A 20,780-nucleotide genomic window follows, 5' to 3' on the forward strand; every position below is an offset into this window, starting at 1 on the left:
GGACACACAATTTAGCCCATAACAATGCTAAAGATTCTCATATTTCTCTCTTTAGCCCAGACACCCCTCCTGAACTCATGTAGCTAACTGCCTCCTTAACATCTATATCTTGCTGTCCCACAGGCATCTCAAATTTAACAAACCTTACACTTAACTCATTTTCTTGGCCATCAAACCTGTGACTCTATCTATATCCCTTCTTTGTTGAAGGGCACCCTGTCACCCAAACCCTAACCCCAGAAATCACCTGCACTGTTCTTTCTCCCATAATCTTCATGGCCAATAAATTTCAATGAAGTGAATTTCCACAAGGTAGAATAACTGTTCATTCTACTTCATTTTTTTTAGATCATCAAAATGAAAACACAAATGCCTTAAAGTATTTATGAGAATTCCCTATTATCTAGATCAGGGTGTCATAACCAAATACAGACAGAAATTTCATAGCCCATGTTTCTATTTGTTTACAACAGTAAATAGAACCAGCTAATATTAAAATACTCAGATTTTTTATTGTCCAAATGAAAACCAAATGATGCCAAGGCATGCAATATTAACCAAACAGAGAAAAATGGTGTGCTAAATGAATCTTCACATGACACCCAGAATAGGCAAGCTAAGTTCAAAAAGAACAAGAATCTAAGCAGTGAGCTTCATATTCACATTTCAAGAAGTAACTTAACTTCAGCCAAACATCGTTTGTTACATTTAATTAATGTTGTCAATGGGTAATGTATTATTTTTATCATACTATATCATATCATCATTTTGTCTATAAATTTATTTTTTAGTTGTATAAGAGCTAACCACATAAGGAGCATATATCTAGTTTTATGCATGTACATATATGCATATTATAATATTATAAGTCAATTCTAGGGATCTACAAAAAAATGTGTTTTCAGTGAAAAAGGAGTTCCTATGTTACTGGCTTAAGAAACACTGTTTTAAGATGCTGAGACTCCCACGTGTTAACTTGCCTCCCACGTAGGCTCAGAGCCTAATTTGCAGCCCATCTCTAGCAGTATTTAGGATTTGATGGAATACATTTTGTGATTAAATTCACCTTCATTCTGTATAATTTCCTATATTTATTCTCTCTTCTCACATACGTTCAATGTATTTTATCATGCTATATGGTATGTGTCTTGAAAGCTGCCCTAAATCCTTTCTAAAGAATGAATATACTTTTGGTAGTAGGCAAGGGGTGATAAATAATGTGAACCTGATATAAAATGGAGTAAATTTACAATCTCAGGTGACTTTGCGTCTCAAATTCTAAATGAAAATACAAGCTTATACTCCCCTATAATCATTTCCACAAGAATAAATGGAGGTGACTCCTACTTTCCATTAATCCACCTAAAAAATCAACAAGTGCAGGCTACCTGGCTGACTCAGTGGTAGAGCATAGGAGTCTTGATCTCGGGTTGTGAGTTAAAGCCTCATCTTGGGTGCAGAGATTACTTAAAAATACAATCTTAAAAAAAAAATCAACAAGTGCGATGCTATGAATTCTTTCTTCTTACTTTTTCTTGGGGAAAAAAGACCAGTGCCCTCTAGTGTCCAAAATGCGTCTTGCGTGGCGCCTGTTATACCGGTTTATCGTCCAAGAGTAATTGTAATAATCCGATGCTACAAATTTTTAAAATAAATTTTGGAACATTGAATCAGGACAGCAATATACAAGCATTACACTCACTACAAATCACTGTCTAAAATACCTCTCCCCCCCAAAAATGAAATAAAATACTCCTCCCCCATGTTTTCAAGAGTAAGAAAGACACAAAAAATAATTCCCTGCAGGGGGCAGAATTTTTTTTATTCCACTGTTTTCTTAAGGCTTCACATCTTTATTCCGGCTTCACTGGGATCCACACAATAATCTCCTATCTTTATCTTCTAATGCAAATGACAATTGGGTTTATTTATAGTATGTACTTGGTAGTAATTAGAATTACAGGTACGTAAGTTCTGAAGACGTAGTCGTTGGTGGTGGCGGACATTATTTACCATGGTATGCCTGCTTGTTTAACTGTTTAATCCTTTGCATTCTCGCTGCACCAAGAAGCCCCCAAAGCCACCTCAAGCTCCCTACCCCCCGCCCGCACTCTTCAGCCAAACGCTCGTTCCAGTCTACCGCACACCCAGGTAGCGCCGGAAGTCGGGGGAGCTCCGTCCTCGTTCGCCTTTACTGAAGACCTGGAAATTCACTCTGCGGGGCCCTAGGCGGCGTGGGTCTTAGAATACCGGCCCTGGCGCGCCCGGGTCCCGAGCCTGCAGGTGGCTTTCACGTCCTTCCGCCGCAGGGAGCAGGAGCCGAGTCCAGGGGGCGCTGCGGCCCCTTCCCCACAGCGAGTGCGGCGATGGGGGAAGCGAATTCAGCCCAGAAGTTCCGGGACTCGTCCCCGCCCTTGGCCCCGCCCACCCCCGAGTGGTAGGCGCGCGGCGATTGGCGGCGTGGAGGGGGCGGAGCTCCGGGAGGTGGGCTGAGGGGGCGGGCCTGGGAGGGGACAAAAGCGTGGCGGAGCCAAAACCCTGCGCTGCAGGCCCTCTGCTGTGTTGGTGCGGGGTTGGAGTCTGAAGCTGCAACAGCTGGGGCCCAGCAGGGATTGCCAGTGTAGACGCTTGTAAGTTTCAGCGTGTGAGTGGCTGTGGTGCCACTAGCTCATCGTCCGCGTCCCTTCCCCTGCAGGTAACCGCAGGCTTCGAGGGGCGGCTCCCAGCCCCTGGCTTTTGCGGGGAAGCTGTGAGCCAGCCAATAGATGGAACGGGAAAAAGGGAGAAAGCTCAGATCTTGGGTATGGAGAGAGGAATTTAGCGGCGAGCCCTAATCGAAAGGAAGGGGGAAAATCCAGGTTGGGCGTGGGGAAGAAACATGGGGAGAAAGAGGGTGCTAGATGTCTGGATGTGGAAAAGGCCCACTCTTGGGGACGGAAGGGTGGAATCGGGCGGCGGAAAGTTGCTTGCAGTGACACATAGAAACCCCGGTCTGCATGCAGAAAGGGAAATCGAGCGGTGGGAGGATGCAAGGAGGCGTGGAAGACTAAGTCTTGGGTTTAGGGGGAAGAAAACGTGCGGCAGTGGCGAGCTGGATGCAAAGAAAGGTGGAAGCCATGGACTTGGGCGTGTGCAGGGAACTCAGGTGGCTGGAACTGGCGGTGCGGCGGGGTGGAAGTGTCCTCTTGGGGGCGTGGAAGGGGCGGGATGGGGTGGAGGGGATACCTCCGCCCCCGCTCGGGTCTCCAGTTTTCCAGTTCTAAGGAAGCGTTCCCGCAGCAGGCTCCAGGCTCTCGGGGTAAAGGTTCTTGGGCCGCAGAGCGAAGGGATGGGCGTGGAGACCTGGAGAGAGGAGCGGAGCCAGCTTGGGTTGCAGCTCTCTTGCACAACGGCCACAAGGACGTATGCTGACCAAGAGCCCGCTGGTCACAGCGTCACCTAAGGTCGTGCAAACCCCAAGACCAGCTTACGGACGACGAACCGGAGACGCGCCCACTGACGCCCCCTCCAGTGTGTGCCGGGCAGAGATATTTGTGCTCCCTTAACCTTTATTTGGCAGGTGCCTGCCTGCGCCCCTAAAACTGCCCTTTGGCCCTCTGGGTATATTCAGCGCTGTACTTTAAACCAGATAAACCCGGCTGTCTGGCCCTTATTAAAAACAGCTAAATCCTCCTGACAGGCGTGTTTTGAACGTTAAGTCTTTCTATTCCCCTTTTAGTTTTGTCTTAGGAAATAAACTGCACTCAATTGAGTCTGCAAGATTGAAAGGAGTTGGGGTGATTAGAAGTTGTAAAGGTGAGAATTAGCAATTTTTCCCCTTCTGTGCTTTTTGATGCGGCAATTCTGCGTGTAATTGGTCTTGGAGGTCTTGAGGTGGGGGAAGGCACTGTAAGGAATGAGTCAGGGATATTTCCAACAATAAATTGCAACTGTTTCCTTGTTTCTTTCAGTGCAGCTCTTCTCTGCAAGAGACTGTTTTTTGGCCCAGAAATTATTGTAGTTCATGAACTCAGCTTAAAGAAAATGTGGCTAAAAATTTGGGGTTGATGAAAATGAAATGATGAAAAGAAAAGAGCAAATCTTTCTGTATTCATCCAGCTTTATTTTCTGGAATGACACAAATGTGTCATGATATTGGAATTCACCTGCTTTCAGACTAAATGAACTGGCTTGTTGGAAAAGTCCTTCCTTCTGAAGTCAGGGTTTGGGTGGAGAGGGAGAATCTGAGCAGCAAGGCTTAGAGAAGTGAATCCAGTGGGGCCTAAAGCCTACCCCAGGGAATTTAAATCTAAAAGAAAGAAATAATGTCCTATGTTGTCGTAAGCAAGAGTCTACAAAAAAACTTTACTTTTTTAGTTAAAAGGTGCTAAAATTTTATGGATAATGTGAGGAAATCCCGAAATGTTTCAGTTCTGAGATATAGAAAAATTACTGCAGAAAATGTTTGGTTCAACTGAGAAGGAAATAATTTTAAAAATGCAATTATTCAGTATAAACAGTATCACTTGACAAGTTGAACTGAAGTAATTTGATCTTTAAAAAACAAAAATGTACTGGGGGGCACCTGGCTGGCTCAGCCAGTAGAATGTAGGACTCTTGATCTCCGGGTCATGAGTTCGAACCCCACGTTGGGTATAGAGATTACTTAAAAAAATAATCTTTAAAAAAAAAATAACAAAAATGTACTCATTAGTGGACTGTGAACCTCAGTTCCTTGTGACAAGGTAAGACATACTCAAGGATGCTATATGACCCATCAGTTGTATTTGCCATCAAGGAAAAATAGCCAAGTCATAACTCTTGTGTAATATTATGTAGGAATGCAGCCATGGAAATGTTGTATCAAGACCAAGATAAGTTTGCTGCCTCTTTTTGTGTTTTGTTTTGTTTTGTGTTAAATGCAAGGACAGATGTGACAGTGGGCTCAGCAGGACTGAATCAACTTAAAGCTCTAATGTAAATCGTACTTGAAATTACACATCAGAAGTAATTAACTCCTCCACACCAGTTTGTTCACTTCTTTTATTCTAGTTGAGTTCCAGATGGTTCCTCAGTAATGGTATAGGGAACCTCCTAAACACTAATAAGCAGGCTTCTAGAATTACAAATTCGGGAAGTGAAAATGGCCTGAGGATTAGGAATATGTCCTGCTTGTCACAAGGAACTGAGGTTCACAGTTGGCTAATAAGTACATTTTTGGGTTTGTTTTTTTTTTTAAGATTTTATTTTTTTAAGTAATCTCTATACCCAACATGGGGCTCGAACTCACGACCCCAAGATCAAGAGTCACACATTCCACAGACTGAGCCAGCCAGGTGCCCCCCAGTACATTTTTGTTATTTAAAGATGAAATTACTTTAGCTCAGCTTGTCAATTGATACTGTTTATAGGCCTCTTACCTAATAATTAAGTCCGTTCTCTTGACTTTTCCAGTCTTCAGCCATAACTTAAAGGGATAAAAGCAACTTGCAGTTATGTTCCCCCAGGGGAAAAGTTTCCATTAGCGCTTTATACAGAGAACGTGCTCGATTCTAGTGGTAAATATATTGTCATTAGCTTTTTATGCAATAGTGCTGTTGTGAATATAGTGTTTAGTAGTCACCGAATTCTTGGTATTTTGTTTTTACACTGTAATGAAATAAATGAGAAGACCCGTGTCTTACCTTTTGTTCTTTTTAAAGGTTTCTTGAAGTCAAAATGTCTCAGAAAATCCGTGGCGGTTCTGTGGTAGAGATGCAAGGAGATGAAATGACACGAATCATTTGGGAGTTGATTAAAGAAAAACTCATTTTTCCCTATGTGGAACTGGACCTGCACAGGTAAGCAGCAAACTCAGAAAGCATAATCTAAGTGATTTCGGGGTATAACTAGCTGTTTAAATAGCTATAGCTGTATCTTATGAATAAAGCTTTTGAGGGAGGGATGCCAAAATATAGGTATATGAACCTTCTATTTTAATTTTATTAATTTTATTTATTTATTTTTAAGATTTATCTATTTTTAGAGAGAACACAGAAGGGAGGGGCAGAGAGATTCTCAAGCAGACTCCCCACGGAGCCCAAGCCCCATGACAAGGGGCTTGATCTCCCAACCCTGAGATCACGACTTGAGCCGAAACCAAAAGCCAGACGCTTAACCAACTGGACCACTCAGGCGCCCCATACTTTCTATTTTAATTTTGACATATTGGCTAGAGAGACTGGACTTATCATTGTTCTGAAGAAAAGAATTGTGATGAGAACAAAGTGATTCTCCACTCTTTCCAAGCCTCTATTTCCCGTGAAGCTGGCTCAGAGCAGCACAAGGTTTTGTTTGTGGAAGGGAAAATAATAGAGGTACAGTCTGCATTGAACAGTAAAGTAATTGTAGTTAACACAGTTTTATCCTTTCTACCTACCTCTGTTTACTATCACTCTACTTAACTAGTCAGTGGGCCTTTTCCCCCTGTTCTTTCCTTGGCTTTGCCCTTTTCACACAATTACAACACAGAAAGAACCCTTGAAGTTACTTATACGAGCCCCGCCTTTCCATAGACAATCCCTTAAACCTTTTGTGTTCTAAGGATTTGAGCCGTTGCTCTGTCTTTAAAGTGTTTGGAGACATATATGAAAGTCTCTGTGGGATTCTCCCCTTTGTTCCCTGTGATTTTTTATAAACTTGCTCATGCTCTTTGTACATCCAAACAAGGAAGAGGCAGAATTTTTCCAAAGGGGATGTGGCTGAAGCCTGGCATGGCAAAATGTTGACCCACACAGTTTAACCAAACTACAGCAAGTCTTAAGTGTGTTTGTCTTGACCCAGAATTATTCATCAGACCCACGTGTTCCGAGAGCCTGTTGTTTTGCCTGGGTATAGATACTTCATTCACGTGGTGTCATTAGACTCTCTTTTTAGTTATTCTAAGCCCACACTGTTGATAATGTCTATATTGCAACCCCGAATTGAAGCAAATACTTGCAGAGGTCAACCAGACATACAGGAAACGAAGCATAAAAAACATCAAATGGGTTACGGAAGCATTTCATGAGCACTCTCCTGGTTCGGAACTTGACATGGCAGTAGGTGAATTTGCCAAGTTCTTGCCAGTGTAATAGCTGTAAAATGTGTTTGTTTTCTGCAGGCTAGACAGTGGTCCAGGCCACTTACTCATTCTCTTCTGTTAGAGACGTTAAGAAGAGAAGCAAAAGCTCCACTAATTTGCTGGTAGATTCTTCTGATGAGAAATGGTTCCTACGAACATGAAAAGTGCTGACCCCAGTCTTCATTTGAGTTAGGATTAGACATTTGTAGTATTCAGCATTTCCTATGCCAGAAGATAAGAGAGTCAGTGGATTCGTTACACGTAAGTGAATTATCTAAGGCCACAGCAGTTAGGAATAATTTTTATTTGGAAATACATTAAGATTGCTATCTTTGTGTGTTTGCATCATGAGTTGAGATAGCGGAGGAAAGGAAAATGCAAAGACTAAAAGGAACTGAAAAAAGAAACCTAGAGGCTTAATGGGTTAGCAAGTTTTGAAAGCTGAAAAAAGCTGAAAAACTTTTTTGAAGTCTTTGTGGACAAAATGAACTGGTACATTACTGTTTTGTTTCTCCTGCTTCTGACAAACTGTGACATACTTGAGATAAAGCTTTAATCATTTTCTATGCTCCGTGGACAACCATCATTCTTTCCAGTTCTGAATAACCTGCAGCCTGGGTATTGGTGTATAGTACTGTAACTCCCTGAGGGATACAAATCCGTCATTGGATTCCATTATTTACCCAGCAAACGGCAGGTTTATTTCCAGAACAAAGAGACTTACGTAAGAATTAGGGAAAGGTTCATCTTCTGACTAACTGGCATTAATGAAGAAGTGGGGAGCATTTTTGGCACGGGCTGTGGCATTTATAACTCCTACCACTTGAATGCCATAATACAAACAATCCTTTAAACCCTCTGACCCCTTTATTTTTAGAGCACAGTATTTACTAAGGGAAAATAAGTGCTTAGGCTTACGTTTTTATGCTAATTTTATGGAAGGAAGTCTGCAAAAACGGTTGCTCATATGCCATGATTGCCTCTTGGTGGTGAAGAGCACGCGAAGGGGCAAAGCACAATGGCTTCCATTCAGTCTCCTAGACAGCTTCCCACACCGCAGGCGGGTGTGGCTCATAGTCCACCTCTCTTAGTGCTTTGTTTGGTTGGCAGCCGTCTTCTGGGTCTAAGGTGCCCTAATCCTAAAAGTTGGCAGATTGAGGTGTATTTGAGCCTCTCCTTTCTTCAGAGCAGGCTCTGCGTGCCATCACCATGCACAGAATGGTGACACCCTCAGTCGCTCATCAGTTTGTCTGGAGAGTTACACTTAATGACTTTTCCCTCCCAGCTATGATTTAGGCATAGAGAACCGTGATGCCACCAATGACCAGGTCACCAGGGATGCTGCGGAAGCTATAAAGAAGTACCACGTCGGTGTGAAGTGCGCTACCATCACGCCCGATGAGAAGAGGGTTGAGGAGTTCAAGCTGAAACAAATGTGGAAATCACCAAATGGCACCATCCGAAATATTCTGGGTGGCACCGTCTTCAGGGAAGCTATTATCTGCAAAAATATCCCCCGGCTTGTGAGTGGGTGGGTAAAACCCATCATCATAGGTCGTCATGCTTATGGGGATCAAGTAAGTCGTGTTGGCATAGTTGAACTCTCCATACTCTTTTTTGGTGACCTTTGGCTGCCCAGAAGTTCTGAGCTATATGTTTTATTCTTTTGGTGTCTACTCCCTTTAAGTGAGGTGCAAAATCGAGAAGTGTGTATGTGTATATCTGTGTATTTAGGTAGAAATAAATATAGATAAACTTATAGATAGGTACCTGTCTCAACACAAATGATTTTTTTCAGATGTGTTTTTTTCTTCCTATGTCTTTTCTTTTCTTTTTTTAATGTGGGCTCCACCCCCAGTGTGGAGCCCAACGTGAGGTTTGAACTCACGACCCTGAGATCCAGACCTGAGCTGAGATCAAGAGTTAGAGCCACCCAGGTGCCCCCATATATCTTTTTTTTTTTTCTTTAAGTTAAACCATATGATACGGCGATTTTTCTATAATTTCCAATGGTTCAGCCAAATTAGTGGTTCTTCACCCTGGGTATACAATAAGATCCGTTATGGGTTTTTTTGTTTTGTTTTTTGCTTTGTCTTACTTCTTAAACAAATTTGGGTTTTTGTTTTAATTCCCGTACATGAGTTCTGCCCTCCACCAGCTGAATCTGAATTTCATGGGGTTCAGACATTTTAAAGCTCCCAGGTGATGTCAGTGTATAGACAGGGTTGAGAACCACCAAAGATTATATTGAACATTATCTCTTCATGCAAAAAAGGAAAAACTGATTCAGTAGTTGAAAGTATTCTCTTTAAAACATTCTTTTCCTACTTGGAAAAGAAAGAAGTACTAGTTTCTGTACTTTTGTACCAGTAGGCTCATTGCCAAATTAAACAGAAAAACTGCCAACCAAACAAAATCCGTATTGAAACGGAGGTTTCGGACTTTCATAAAAAGCAGCTTATGTCCTGAAAGAGCCTTAAGAATAAGAATGTCTCATGCTGAAATCCAGAGGCTTTGATGTAGCAGTCCTCAGAAACAGTGTGGCCAGGTCAGACCACTCTCTGTTCCTGGGGACGGGGTCACTGGGTCAGTCCTTGAGGATCAGCTCACTGTGTTCTACCCTGTGGTTCAAACTATCCCTTCATCCTGGCCAAACCTTCCAGAGGCCCAGGAGAGAGAATGTTGACAGGAGCGCTACAAACTCGCATATCCCAAGAAGAACACTCTTAAGTTCTTATGAGTTCATGGTGTCTTTTTCATCATCCCCCCCTCTCCCCCCGCTTTCTTTTAATTATTTTGGCATCAGTCACTTGGAAGAATGGTCATTCTTTTCATTAAAGTCCAGATTGAAAATTCCCAACCTAGGGTTGATTCAACTCAATGTGCATAAACCTCTACGAAGCATCTGCGAGGCTTTGGTGCCTCAGTGTCTTCCTTTTGAGAAATGGGAATAAGTTTCCACCCATAGCGAAGGACTTTATATGGCAGAAATGTGCCGTGGAGAAAAGATATTCAATCTTCACGGTTACCCGATGGTTCTTTTCCCAGCTGTCATCAGTATTACTTTATGCAAACCTAAATAAATAGGTATGGCTGGCAACTGTTGGTACCTGATTGTAAAAATGTTCTAATTTAAGCGTGGCAGAAATTCACAGATGCCTCGTGTGGGCCAGGCACATTTTTCCACCAGCGTAGCTCACTCCCGTGAACAAGATGGCTGTCCTCGTACAGTCCTTTCCTGAGGGGCACCAACTAGCCTGTCAGAGCTGCTTCCACAGTTAGTGCTGCTTTTGGACAAATCCTGGGCTGGTGTTAGTAGCGATGATAACCGTGAAGAGACTGAGCCCTGAAGGTCTAAGGACCAGATCCCAAGTCTTTCGACCCTAGATGTGCTATTTCCACTATATCACAGTTCCTCTGTTGTAAGATTGATGGAAGAATCAAATGAGATAACGAGATGGTTCAAGTTAGTCACTTAAAGTGTCTGTCATACGGTGAGGACAAGGCATTAGCTCTTGTCGCCATCCATGCTGTAGCTAGTGTATTATCATCCCCCTGTGGAAAGACTTCCTTGACCTCCAGGTCATGGTCATTTCTCTCTCCCTGTCATCCTACTGCATTTCATATCTAAGCCCCCCTTTGACATTTGAAAACTCTTAGGTTGCTTCTCACTTTTGTATGTCTTTCTTAGGATATAAGCTTCCTAAGAGAAAATGCTTTGTCATTCTCCTCTCCTTCTCGGTGCTCAGGAAACTGCCCTTTTCATGGGAGGCGCCCAGTAAATTCTGATTTCCACTCTACCGTAGGATCAACTTGCTTTGGGAACTCTCTGGACCTCTTTTTTCCCCATCTCTAAAATAAATGAAGGTTGAGCCTCACTGCCCTGTTTGTCTAGGTATCTTCCAGCTCTATATTCTACGATTTTTCTTCCCTTATAGTTCTTGAAAGGATAGTTTGGTTTGGTTTGGTTTTTATACCTTTCTCCCCCCTACACAGTACAGAGCAACTGATTTTGTTGTTCCTGGGCCTGGTAAAGTCGAGATAACTTACACGTCAAGTGATGGATCCAAAAAAATGACATACCTGGTACATAACTTTGAAGGTAAGTCCATCATGAACTACATCTTTTCATTTTTTACAGATCATTTAGACAATATTGGTACTGTTTTTTAAAAGTTAGTTTTGTGGCTGCCAAAAATACAACCTGGACTCTACAGCATTTCTACAGGACCCAAAATCTAACGTAAAGAAGTAATTGGCTTCCATGCCTTCCCCTGGGGTGGACTAAAGACACAAAAGGAACCAGCCACTTAATTGGAAATGCATGTGGGCAAAGACAGGTAGATAGTTTTGCACTTCTCCTGAAACACGGAGGGAAGGTTGGCAGGAATCTGTTGTGCCTAAATTATAGAAATTCAACGTTAATAATCCCATATCACCTGTCACTTAATCTGCCCTTTGCTCTGGTAGGGTTTGTATTTGAAAATGGTTGCGTTATATATTTGCTGAAATTTTCTTCTTGCCCTGAGTGTTTATTCTGTGAAAGTGAACATTTGTTTTTTTGCCTTTTCTTCCCCACCATCCTGCTGCTTGAAAGGTCCACTGTGTCAAATGCCACCCAAAGGTTGTTGAAAGAACAGAGAACGCCTCTTTCTCCACTCCTGAAGTGGTTAAAAGCTCTCATACAAACAAAAGCTCAAAGCTGACCTAGCCCTTGTTCTCTTTGCCTCCTCTAAGTAATATCATTTTAATGGAATCTCGTCCTGCGGGTTTGGGCCTTGCACATTTTGAGCCTAGATTGGCGCTGGGCAATGGCACAGATTCGAGTGCTTTCTTTCAGTAACTACAGAGTTCACCAAGGAAGAGTCGTGAAACACTAGTGATGACATGTAGCATAATTATTTCTGCCAATGAGGTATGAACCTTCAGTATCCTCCAGGAAATGATGAGAATTCTCATTCGATATTTGAAATGCCAATTTTTCTCAATGGCTGAGGAAGGAGCACACACTCAGAGTTGAAAACACATGTGTGAAATTTAAAAAAAAAAGTGTGAAAGACAGCTTAAAAAGGATTTACCCTTTCTTGAGTGTATTTCTGGTTCATATCAATACTTTTTAGTATTTTTGGTATCTTCAGAATCCTGAAGACTGTGTGTTTCTCACTTCTATTGCCCTTTCAAAACAAGTTAGAATGCCCTTATCTAGAATTGAGTTTCTTCCGATCATGTGCCTCGGCAACTCATGGAATATTCATGTTTGAAGCCTGGCCGGGACTTTTTGAAGCCATGGGAGCTGGGAATTGGGTGCTTGGGTGGTGGTGGGTGGATTTGGACTTGTTACAACTCTACCCCATTTACCCTTCTCCTTTTTCCTCTCATTGGTGTTCCCTCCACAGAGGGTGGTGGTGTGGCTATGGGGATGTACAACCAAGATAAGTCGATCGAAGAGTTTGCACACAGTTCTTTCCAGATGGCTCTGTCTAAGAGTTGGCCTTTGTATCTGAGCACCAAAAACACTATTCTGAAGAAATATGATGGACGTTTTAAAGACATCTTTCAGGAAATATATGACAAGTAACTACAGTTCTTTTTTTTTCTTTGTCTTTTTTCTAAAATAAGCTAGGATTTATAATATAGAATTTACATCCTTATCCCTTTGATTCTGGGACAAATTGAATGAAAACCATCACTATCCCATAGAGTAAAGGGCAAAACTAAGATTTAACAGACATGAAACAAACCATTCTTGAGTTGCTTTTAGAAGGTAAATGTTTTCAAATAAGGGTTCCACATTTATTTTTTTCAGAGCAAGAATTGTTTAATGTTTGAATGAAGATGCCCGGTGATTGACAGAAAGTTCTAATTTTGGGGGTCACTGGCTGGCTCAGTCAGTGGAGCATACAACTCTTGATCTCAGGGTTGTGAGTTCGAGCCCCATGTTGGGTGTAGAGATTATTTAAAAATAAAATACTAAAAAAAAAAAGAGGGCCACCTGGATACCTCAGTCGGTTAAGCATCCAACCCTTCATTTCGGCTCAGGTCATGATCTCGAGGTCATGAGTTCGAGCCCCTCACCCCCCTTTGGGCTCCATGATGGGCAGAGAGCCTACTTAAGATTCTCTCTGCCAACCCACCCCCAACTCATGCTTGCTCTCTCTCTCTCTAAAAAAAAAAAAAAAAAAATTACAATTTTTCAAGCATATGCATATGAGTTTCTGAGTTGGGCACATTTCCACTCTTTCTGAAGCCCATTGTTGTGATTTAGAATTCTGCCTTAGTGGAGTCATTTGAACTTAGTTCAATATTTATAACAACTTCCAAGTTCAACAACATGGGAGCACGTGTTAACTTTTAAGATGGCATAACAACCTTTTAGTTGCAAGTGTTGAGGCCAGGGCTTGGGTTTTAGGTATCTTTCCTAAGACATCTTAATTCCTCTTCCTGCTACCCATCCGTACCAATCCTAGGAGCTGTCCTAGTTTCCTGAAAGATACAGAGTGGTAGAATCATATTTTTCATCCATTATTACATATATTTTTTAAGATTTTATTTATTTATTTGAGAGAGAAATGGAGAGGGCACAAGCAGGGGGAGGGAGAGGGACCAGCAAACTCCATGCTGAACCGGGAGCCAAAGGTGGGGCTGGAGGCGGGCTCGATCCCGGGACCCTGAGATCATGACCTGAGCTGAAGTCAGATGCTTAACCAACTGAGCCACCCAGGTGCTCCCATTATTACATTCTTAAAGTAAGCTGTATCTCAAGAATCTGATCAGTAGTATACTGAAAACTAAAAATAGTGCTGGGGACACTCTACTCTCTCCCTTATTCTCCATCTCTGCGAAGGAGGTGAAATCACTCTAACAGGTGGGAACATGGGGTTTCACAGCTAAAAAATGGGCAGGATTTGAGCTTAGGTCTATCAGATTCTCAAGTCTGTGCTGCTTCTACTAAAAAATGCTGCTTCCAGCCCCACCCTCTTTGGGGAAGCAAGTGCCGTCCCTAGTAACACTAATTTTCTTTCTTTATTCTTTTTTTTTTTTTTAAGATTTTATTTATTTATTCATGAGAGAGAGAGAAGCAGAGGGAGAAGCAGGCTCCCAAGGAGCAGGGAGCCCAATGCGGGACTTGATCCCAGGATGCTGGGATCATGACCTGAGCTGAAGGCAGACGCTTAAGGCAGACGCTTAACCATCTGAGCCACCCAGGCGCCCTAATTTTCTTTTTAATTCCCTTTTCTCTCTTGCTTCTTAGGCAGTACAAATCCCAATTTGAAGCCCAAAAAATCTGGTATGAGCATAGGCTCATTGATGACATGGTGGCCCAAGCTATGAAATCCGAGGGAGGCTTCATCTGGGCCTGTAAAAACTATGATGGCGATGTGCAGTCAGACTCCGTGGCCCAAGGTAAGGAGCTGTGGGACCGAGCAGAGGTGGAGCTCAGCCGGTGGCACGTAGGTCATGCCACAGTAGTTCTCTAGTTTGGGAAGGGGGGTTTTGCAGCCCTTCGTTTGTTAAATGCTGAAATGTAAGCCCTGCGAGCCATCCTGTTCCATCTGACACAAGCAGAGAAGCCGAGGGCTGTTCACAGAAATTCCAAGAACCAGGGGCTTTATGCCAGAGGTAAGGGCCAAATCAACAGACACTCTCCGTGCCCCGATTTCTTCAGCACCAGCTGCCCTTCAGTTTCAGTTACCCTTGGCAGCTATGTAAACGTGAATCTTCCCCTGATAAACGTTTGTGTTAACTTTAATCCTGTTTGCTTTTCCCCAGGAAGTACTACTTCTTCTTTTCTCTTATGAAAAGTTAAGCACCTCCTGCCAGTTTGAAAATTGGTAGATCAACGCAGGTTTATGTCAGATAAATGAGTTAGACAACTCTCTTTACGCTCCCCCTGTTTCTCCACATCCTCATAATCCTTTGTGCTGTGTTCGGTAGAGGAAGGAGTGGTGCTTTATGATGCTTCCAGGGTGGGTAAGGGAAACTATTCCTATGAGCAGATTTCTTGGGAAGGGACCCAAATCATTCCACCCTTTCTAAATGTCCTCATAGCCGCAAAGAGTATCTGGATGGATCTTTCAAATGTAAATGTCAAGATATGGAGGGTCAAAGGACTTTGAAATAGGACTTCGGAAGTGCAGAGTCCGGCAGTGCACTGATAAGGTGCCAGGGCTGTGTGTCTGGACAGAGCCTGTGGATAAATGTGACCTCAGTACCGCTCCACAGGCAAAAGCAACAGGGCTGTCCGCACATCCAGTCTTTCCTAGGATATGAGCTACTGCGGACTCACACCACTTAGGTCCTCAGTTTTGACCGTGGTACCAACTAGTGTCCTGGTATTAACCATAAGCAAACTCACTATGGATATGGTCCTGAACTTCTCCAATAAGTATTTGGGAGTCTACCGAAGCCTCAGACCAACACAATAATATGAAAGGAGCTACTAGTCCCATGCAGAAGTTTCTAACGATACTAAAAAATGAGTTTAAAAAAAAACATTGTTTATGTATCTACTCAAACCAAAAAAAAAAAAAAAACACAAAAGAGCAAACGTAGCAGCCTGTGATAAATTTGCATTATTAACCCCACAGGTGCTATTGGACGGTAGCTAAAACAGAAAAAGATATTCTTCAAATTCAAGTGTAAAAGAGTGAGTAAGAGAAGGAAAATCAATTGTCTGGACTTAAAAGTGCTAATGTCGTTCTCTGAAAAGGAAGCCACAGAATAGGACTGTCTTGTTGGGACTATTACTGGGAGCGAGGGCAAGAGGGATGTTCTTGGATCATCCCATCCTGTTTTCAACCTGCCTTTCCAGTCCTAGTGAATCTGAGCAGCTTGATAGTAGGACACAACTCTCATTGATCTTTATTTTCCTGGAACAGCATCTGCACATAAGAATAGTGGCAATATGGGGCTCCTGGGTGGCTAAGATGGTTAAGCGTCTGCCTTCGGCTCAGGTCATGATCTCCAGGTCCTGGGATTGGGCTCCCTGCTTGGTGGGGAGTCTGCTTCTCCCTCTCACTCTCCCTCTGTGCTTGCTCGCTCTCTCTCAAATAAATAATAAAATCTTAAAAAAAAAAAAAAAGCAGCAATATACTGAGCTCTTACTCTGTGGCAGGTACTATTCTAAGGAAGATGAATATGTATTCTTTTCACATATATTCACAAATATATGTGTATTCATCTAATTCTCGCAACAATCCAGTGAAGGAGGTGCTTTTATTATTCCCATTATACAGGTAAGAAAAACTGAGTCACAGTAGCAAGGAAGTCACAGTACTAGGGTAGAATGCAAGCAGGCAGATCCTGAGTTCTCCATCCTGGAGCAGGTGCCTCTGAGATAGACAAGTGAAGAAGAAGCGAAGCGTAGCCTCTCCAGACTCTTTGATCCTGAGGTCTGGAGCTGGGACCTTGCTTCCTGAAAGGTGGAATTACTGATGACTACATATGCTTTTGCTTATTTTCCTGAGACTGCTCAGCTCCGAGAGACGGAGTGCTCTTCCTGCAGTTGGACCCAATACTTCATGCTTTGCCACTTCAGGTTATGGCTCTCTTGGCATGATGACCAGCGTGCTGATTTGTCCAGACGGCAAGACCGTAGAAGCAGAGGCTGCCCACGGGACGGTGACACGTCACTACCGCATGTATCAGAACGGACAGGAGACGTCCACCAATCCCATCGGTAAGATCGTGTTTACTGCTACACTGATTTCCACCCAGAGTGGCGATCTCCAAAGGGAACCAGACATGCTCCTTTGGCTGCCCAATGCTTTGTGTATAAAATCATCACCAAACAGTGCATCTATTCTACTAATAAGAGCCATTTGAGGGTGTTTCTTGAAATATACACAAATAGACAGGTTTTTTTAAAAATTTCTATTCAGTAAAAATACTTCCAGTTCTTATATAGCCCATGTGGATAGCGTCTAATGGAATCAAGTCACCTAAACAAAAGAAAATTGTTATATTTTTGGGAACTGAAACAATTGGGAATCCCTCTTGGTATGATCTAAGTGTTGGTTTTTTGGTTTTGTTTTGTTTTGCTCTTTCAGCTTCCATTTTTGCCTGGACCAGAGGGTTAGCCCATAGGGCTAAGCTTGATAACAATAAAGAGCTCAGCTTCTTTGCCAAGGCTTTGGAAGAAGTCTGTATTGAGACCATTGAGGCTGGCTTCATGACCAAGGACTTGGCTGCTTGTATTAAAGGTTTGCCCAAGTAAGTATAAGATGCCCTGAGCTCTGCAGTCAAATCACCGCGTATTTTTTCTGGGCTCAAAACATTCTTTTCTGGGCTCCAAACATCATGGCTTTTTGGAAGTACATGAATTGTTATTTATCGCCTACTTCAGGGATCAACAGACACTTATCTATAGAATGCCGACAGTAAGCATCTCAGACTTTGTGGGAACATACAGCCTTTTCAAAACTATACAGCTATAGAACTTTGCCACTGTGGAAGGAAAACAGTCATAGATGATACGGAAGCTAGTGGATGTGGCAGTGTTCCAATCAAACTAATTGCAAAACCAGACTGTAGCCTGGATGGAGTCCAGGGGCCAGGCTGTAGTTTGCTGACCTCTGATCCAGTTGATGATCTTTGGGTGACAAGGTTCCTTTTAACAAGAAAATTATAGACAGTTGAAACATAGGGACCTCCAAGGCTATTGTACTCTATCCCTTTAATTTCTTCAATTTATGGGTAAGAAAAACAGCTCAAGTTTTATTTTTTAATTTTAAAAGATTTTATTTATTTATTTGACAGAGCACAAGTAGGCAGAGCGGCAGGCAGAGGGAGAGGGAGAGGGAGAAGCAGACTCCCCACTGAGCAGAGAGCCCGATGCGGGGCTCGATCCCAGGACCCCGGGATCATGACCTGAGCCAAAGACAGACACTTAATGGACTGAGCCACCCAGGCACCCCAACAACACAAGTTTTAGATGCCCACTTAGTCATAGTCCCAATTATCTATAACCAACAATCAGATATTCGAGGCCCGTTTATTGCCCAGGATTTTTCTAAGAACATGGTAGCCCATATCCCAGCTGGATTGGCTGCTAATCAGAGACTTCTCCCTCACAGTTGGTCACTACTGACTCACCTCAAGAAACCCTACTAAAGTTTAACCCCAATCCCAAGTCCCAACCGTGCATCCTCCAAGATCTCCGTTAGGGTCGGTATACCTCAGTGATGGGGATATACTCAACCACCATGTCTTTCTTATCTTAAATTTCTGGCAAGAACACAGTGTTTGAAATGTGCTTATCAGTATGTTACCTTTGTAGCCTATTTGAATAGGCACCTATCAGCAGGATTAGTTTAGCCAGTCCGTTATCTTTTTTTTTTTTTTAAGTAAGACAATGATAAAAATAAGCGTTCAGACTTTTTTAAGGACATGGGACAATTTGTAGGAATGTAGATGAAAGCATGGCTGTTCCCCTGAATAGGTTTTGTTATTTTTAAGAATGAGGAATAAGAAGTGGGATGATTTCAGTCAGGCATTAGTCTAAATGGAAGCTCTGTGATAGCTTCACCCTCCAAGACTCAGGGCAAGGGACATCCCGTGAAGGTGCAGGGGTCAGCCCCTTGAACCTTGAGCATGGTCATCAGCCATATATTCATAGCTTGTTAATATTAATTAGTGTTCTTCTAGACATAAATGCTACGTAGGTAGCATTTTATTGCTACCTACGTAGCATTTCTAGGACTTTCCCTCTACCTGCTACCAGACCAGAGACAAACTAATTTCTTTCTCTTCTTTTTGCTCCTTTATTAGCGTGCAACGTTCTGACTACTTGAACACATTTGAGTTCATGGACAAACTCGGAGAAAACTTGAATATAAAACTGGCTCAGGCCAAACTTTAAGGCCATCCCTCGGCTTAGGAGGAGACGTGTTTTTGGTAACTAGGTCCACTGGTTTACATTTTCCTGTATAACACTCAAGGGTAAAGGTAAAATCAATTTTGTAATTTGTTTAGAAGCCAGAGTTTATCTTTTCTATAAGTTTACAGCCTTTTTCTTACACATACAGTTATGCCACCCTCGTGAACGTGGCAGGGGACTTTTTAAAATTTTATTTTATTTTGTACTAGTAGCCTAGGAGTTACTTTAGTGCTCATTTGTACTCGTTGTCACTTTTTCTCATGTTCCAATACAAATGACCAAAATGAAGAGTGCTCGAAAGGGTAAACTGTAGCCACAGTATTATTCCTGAAAATATGAGTGAAGTACAAATTCACCCCCTTCACCACTCCATGGCCTGGGGCGCTGGGTGGTTTTGGCGTAACAGATGTCCCATCACATGACATAGAGCTATCCAGGAAACTTGCCCATAATTTGGAATGAAAAGCAGAGGTGTAACTAAAACCTGTTGGAGACACCGCAGTCACTTTTGTAAAGAGCTCTTCTTAAATGTTTTGAAAATGCTAAATATTTGTGAGGCAACTGGAGAGTTTGGAATCCCGAATAAATACTACCTGGGGGTCTGTCCTCTGTGTTTATCTCCTCCTCCCGCCCTTGTGTGGCCTGAGTATTATGCTACCCTGAACAGCATATTTCATCCAAGTGCAATAATCCAGGCTGCACCTTTTTTGGACTTCTGCTGGCCCATTTTATTTCCCTTATATAAATGTGATTTTTTTCAGAAGTTGATTTTAAACACTATTCTAGTCTGTTCTTCATCCGAACTACTAATTGTAATTAAAATTCAGTGCTAATGACTAGTCTTCTTGGGTTTTTATTTATCGAGTATACTTTGGGTGCCAGGCAGGCACATGCTGGTCCTAGCCACAGGAATTCAATTTTGAACAGTCTCTGCCCTAAAGGAGTTTACTGTGGGGGAAATGGGTAAGTAAACGGTAAGATGTGGATTCTACAGTGAGAGGGAAAGAAGACCAAAGACAGAACAAAGGAGGTAACTGGAATATTAGGGAATCAAGTGTAGGCACATGCTAAGGAGTATACGTATGATCATGTAAGTTAATTGGAAGCCAATGAAGACTTAAGAAGGGAGGGACATGATCATATTTTCCTTTAAAAAAATAGCACAGCTTGTATGAAGAATGGATAGTAGTGGAGGAGGGGGTGGTGGGCACAATCCAGGAAGGAAGGCCAGTTATCAGGGTATTGTGATACTTCAGGTGGGAAATGATGAAGATCTGAACTGGGACAGTTGCACTGGGGATGGAAGGAGCAGGGTGGATCCCCGAGAAGAGAAGAGAATGGATGGGGATCGGTGGGTCCTTGGGGGATGTGGGAAAAGCAACACGTCAAAGAAGTTTCCCACATTTCCAGTTCACACCTGAAGAAAACCAGGTCGGCATCCCAGCAGTAGCCATGTACTGTGGGGAAAGAAACCGAGGCCTCGAGAGGCACTTTGATCAGGCGTACACAGTACCTCAATGGCCATTTTGGAAGCCAGGAATCCTTGTAGCTGAGCTGGGGCTCTTTCTATGGGACCTGCACATTTGCAGGTTTGGATGGATGAAGAAAGCATCGTGTGGAACAAGTGACGCCATTGGATTGGATGACCTTAACTGGTCCCTCCAGCACTCACAAACATCCTGGGAGGTGATCAGATGAATGTTCATGGCTGCAAAGTCCCGCCTCAAAGTCTATCAGATCAGTATTTGGCCAAGAACCAGTTAATGTTCTAAAATATTTAGTAAATGAACAGATGCTGACCAATACATGCCTAGGCTAATG

General features: G+C 42.7%; 1 protein-coding gene across 4 annotated transcripts; it reads left to right on the forward strand.

Moving 5' to 3' along the window:
• The first annotated feature begins 2,521 nt into the window (after positions 1–2,521).
• On the forward strand, positions 2,522–19,794 carry IDH1 (isocitrate dehydrogenase (NADP(+)) 1). 4 transcript variants are annotated; one of them, XM_032403497.1, is made up of 10 exons: positions 2,522–2,695; positions 3,719–3,795; positions 5,682–5,819; positions 8,367–8,658; positions 11,078–11,183; positions 12,478–12,655; positions 14,334–14,485; positions 16,620–16,760; positions 17,131–17,293; positions 18,851–19,794. In XM_032403497.1, exons 3-10 carry the CDS (start codon positions 5,698–5,700, stop codon positions 18,939–18,941), a joined length of 1,245 nt encoding a protein of 414 aa, XP_032259388.1. In that variant the 5' UTR covers positions 2,522–2,695; positions 3,719–3,795; positions 5,682–5,697; the 3' UTR covers positions 18,942–19,794. The 4 variants fall into 4 exon arrangements, with proteins under 4 accessions (XP_032259388.1, XP_032259385.1, XP_032259400.1 ...); XM_032403494.1 differs by having other exon boundaries at positions 2,522–2,630; XM_032403509.1 differs by lacking the exon at positions 3,719–3,795.
• Positions 19,795–20,780: the final 986 nt, after the last annotated feature.

The sequence above is a fragment of the Phoca vitulina genome, unplaced genomic scaffold, assembly GCF_004348235.1.
Source record: "Phoca vitulina isolate PV1807 unplaced genomic scaffold, GSC_HSeal_1.0 scaffold1, whole genome shotgun sequence".
In the NCBI taxonomy this organism is placed as follows: Eukaryota; Metazoa; Chordata; class Mammalia; order Carnivora; family Phocidae; genus Phoca; species Phoca vitulina.

What these genes read in the sequence shown, in the direction of transcription:
- IDH1 (XM_032403497.1), top strand. Translation starts at nt 5,698, where the DNA reads ATGTCTCAGAAAATCCGTGGCGGTTCTGTGGTAGAGATGCAAGGAGAT. An exon ending in CCTGGTACATAACTTTGAAG is followed by an intron (nt 11,184 to 12,477) that starts GTAAGTCCATCA and finishes TTCCCTCCACAG; the next exon opens with AGGGTGGTGGTGTGGCTATG. An exon ending in TTTCAGGAAATATATGACAA is followed by an intron (nt 12,656 to 14,333) that starts GTAACTACAGTT and finishes CTTGCTTCTTAG; the next exon opens with GCAGTACAAATCCCAATTTG.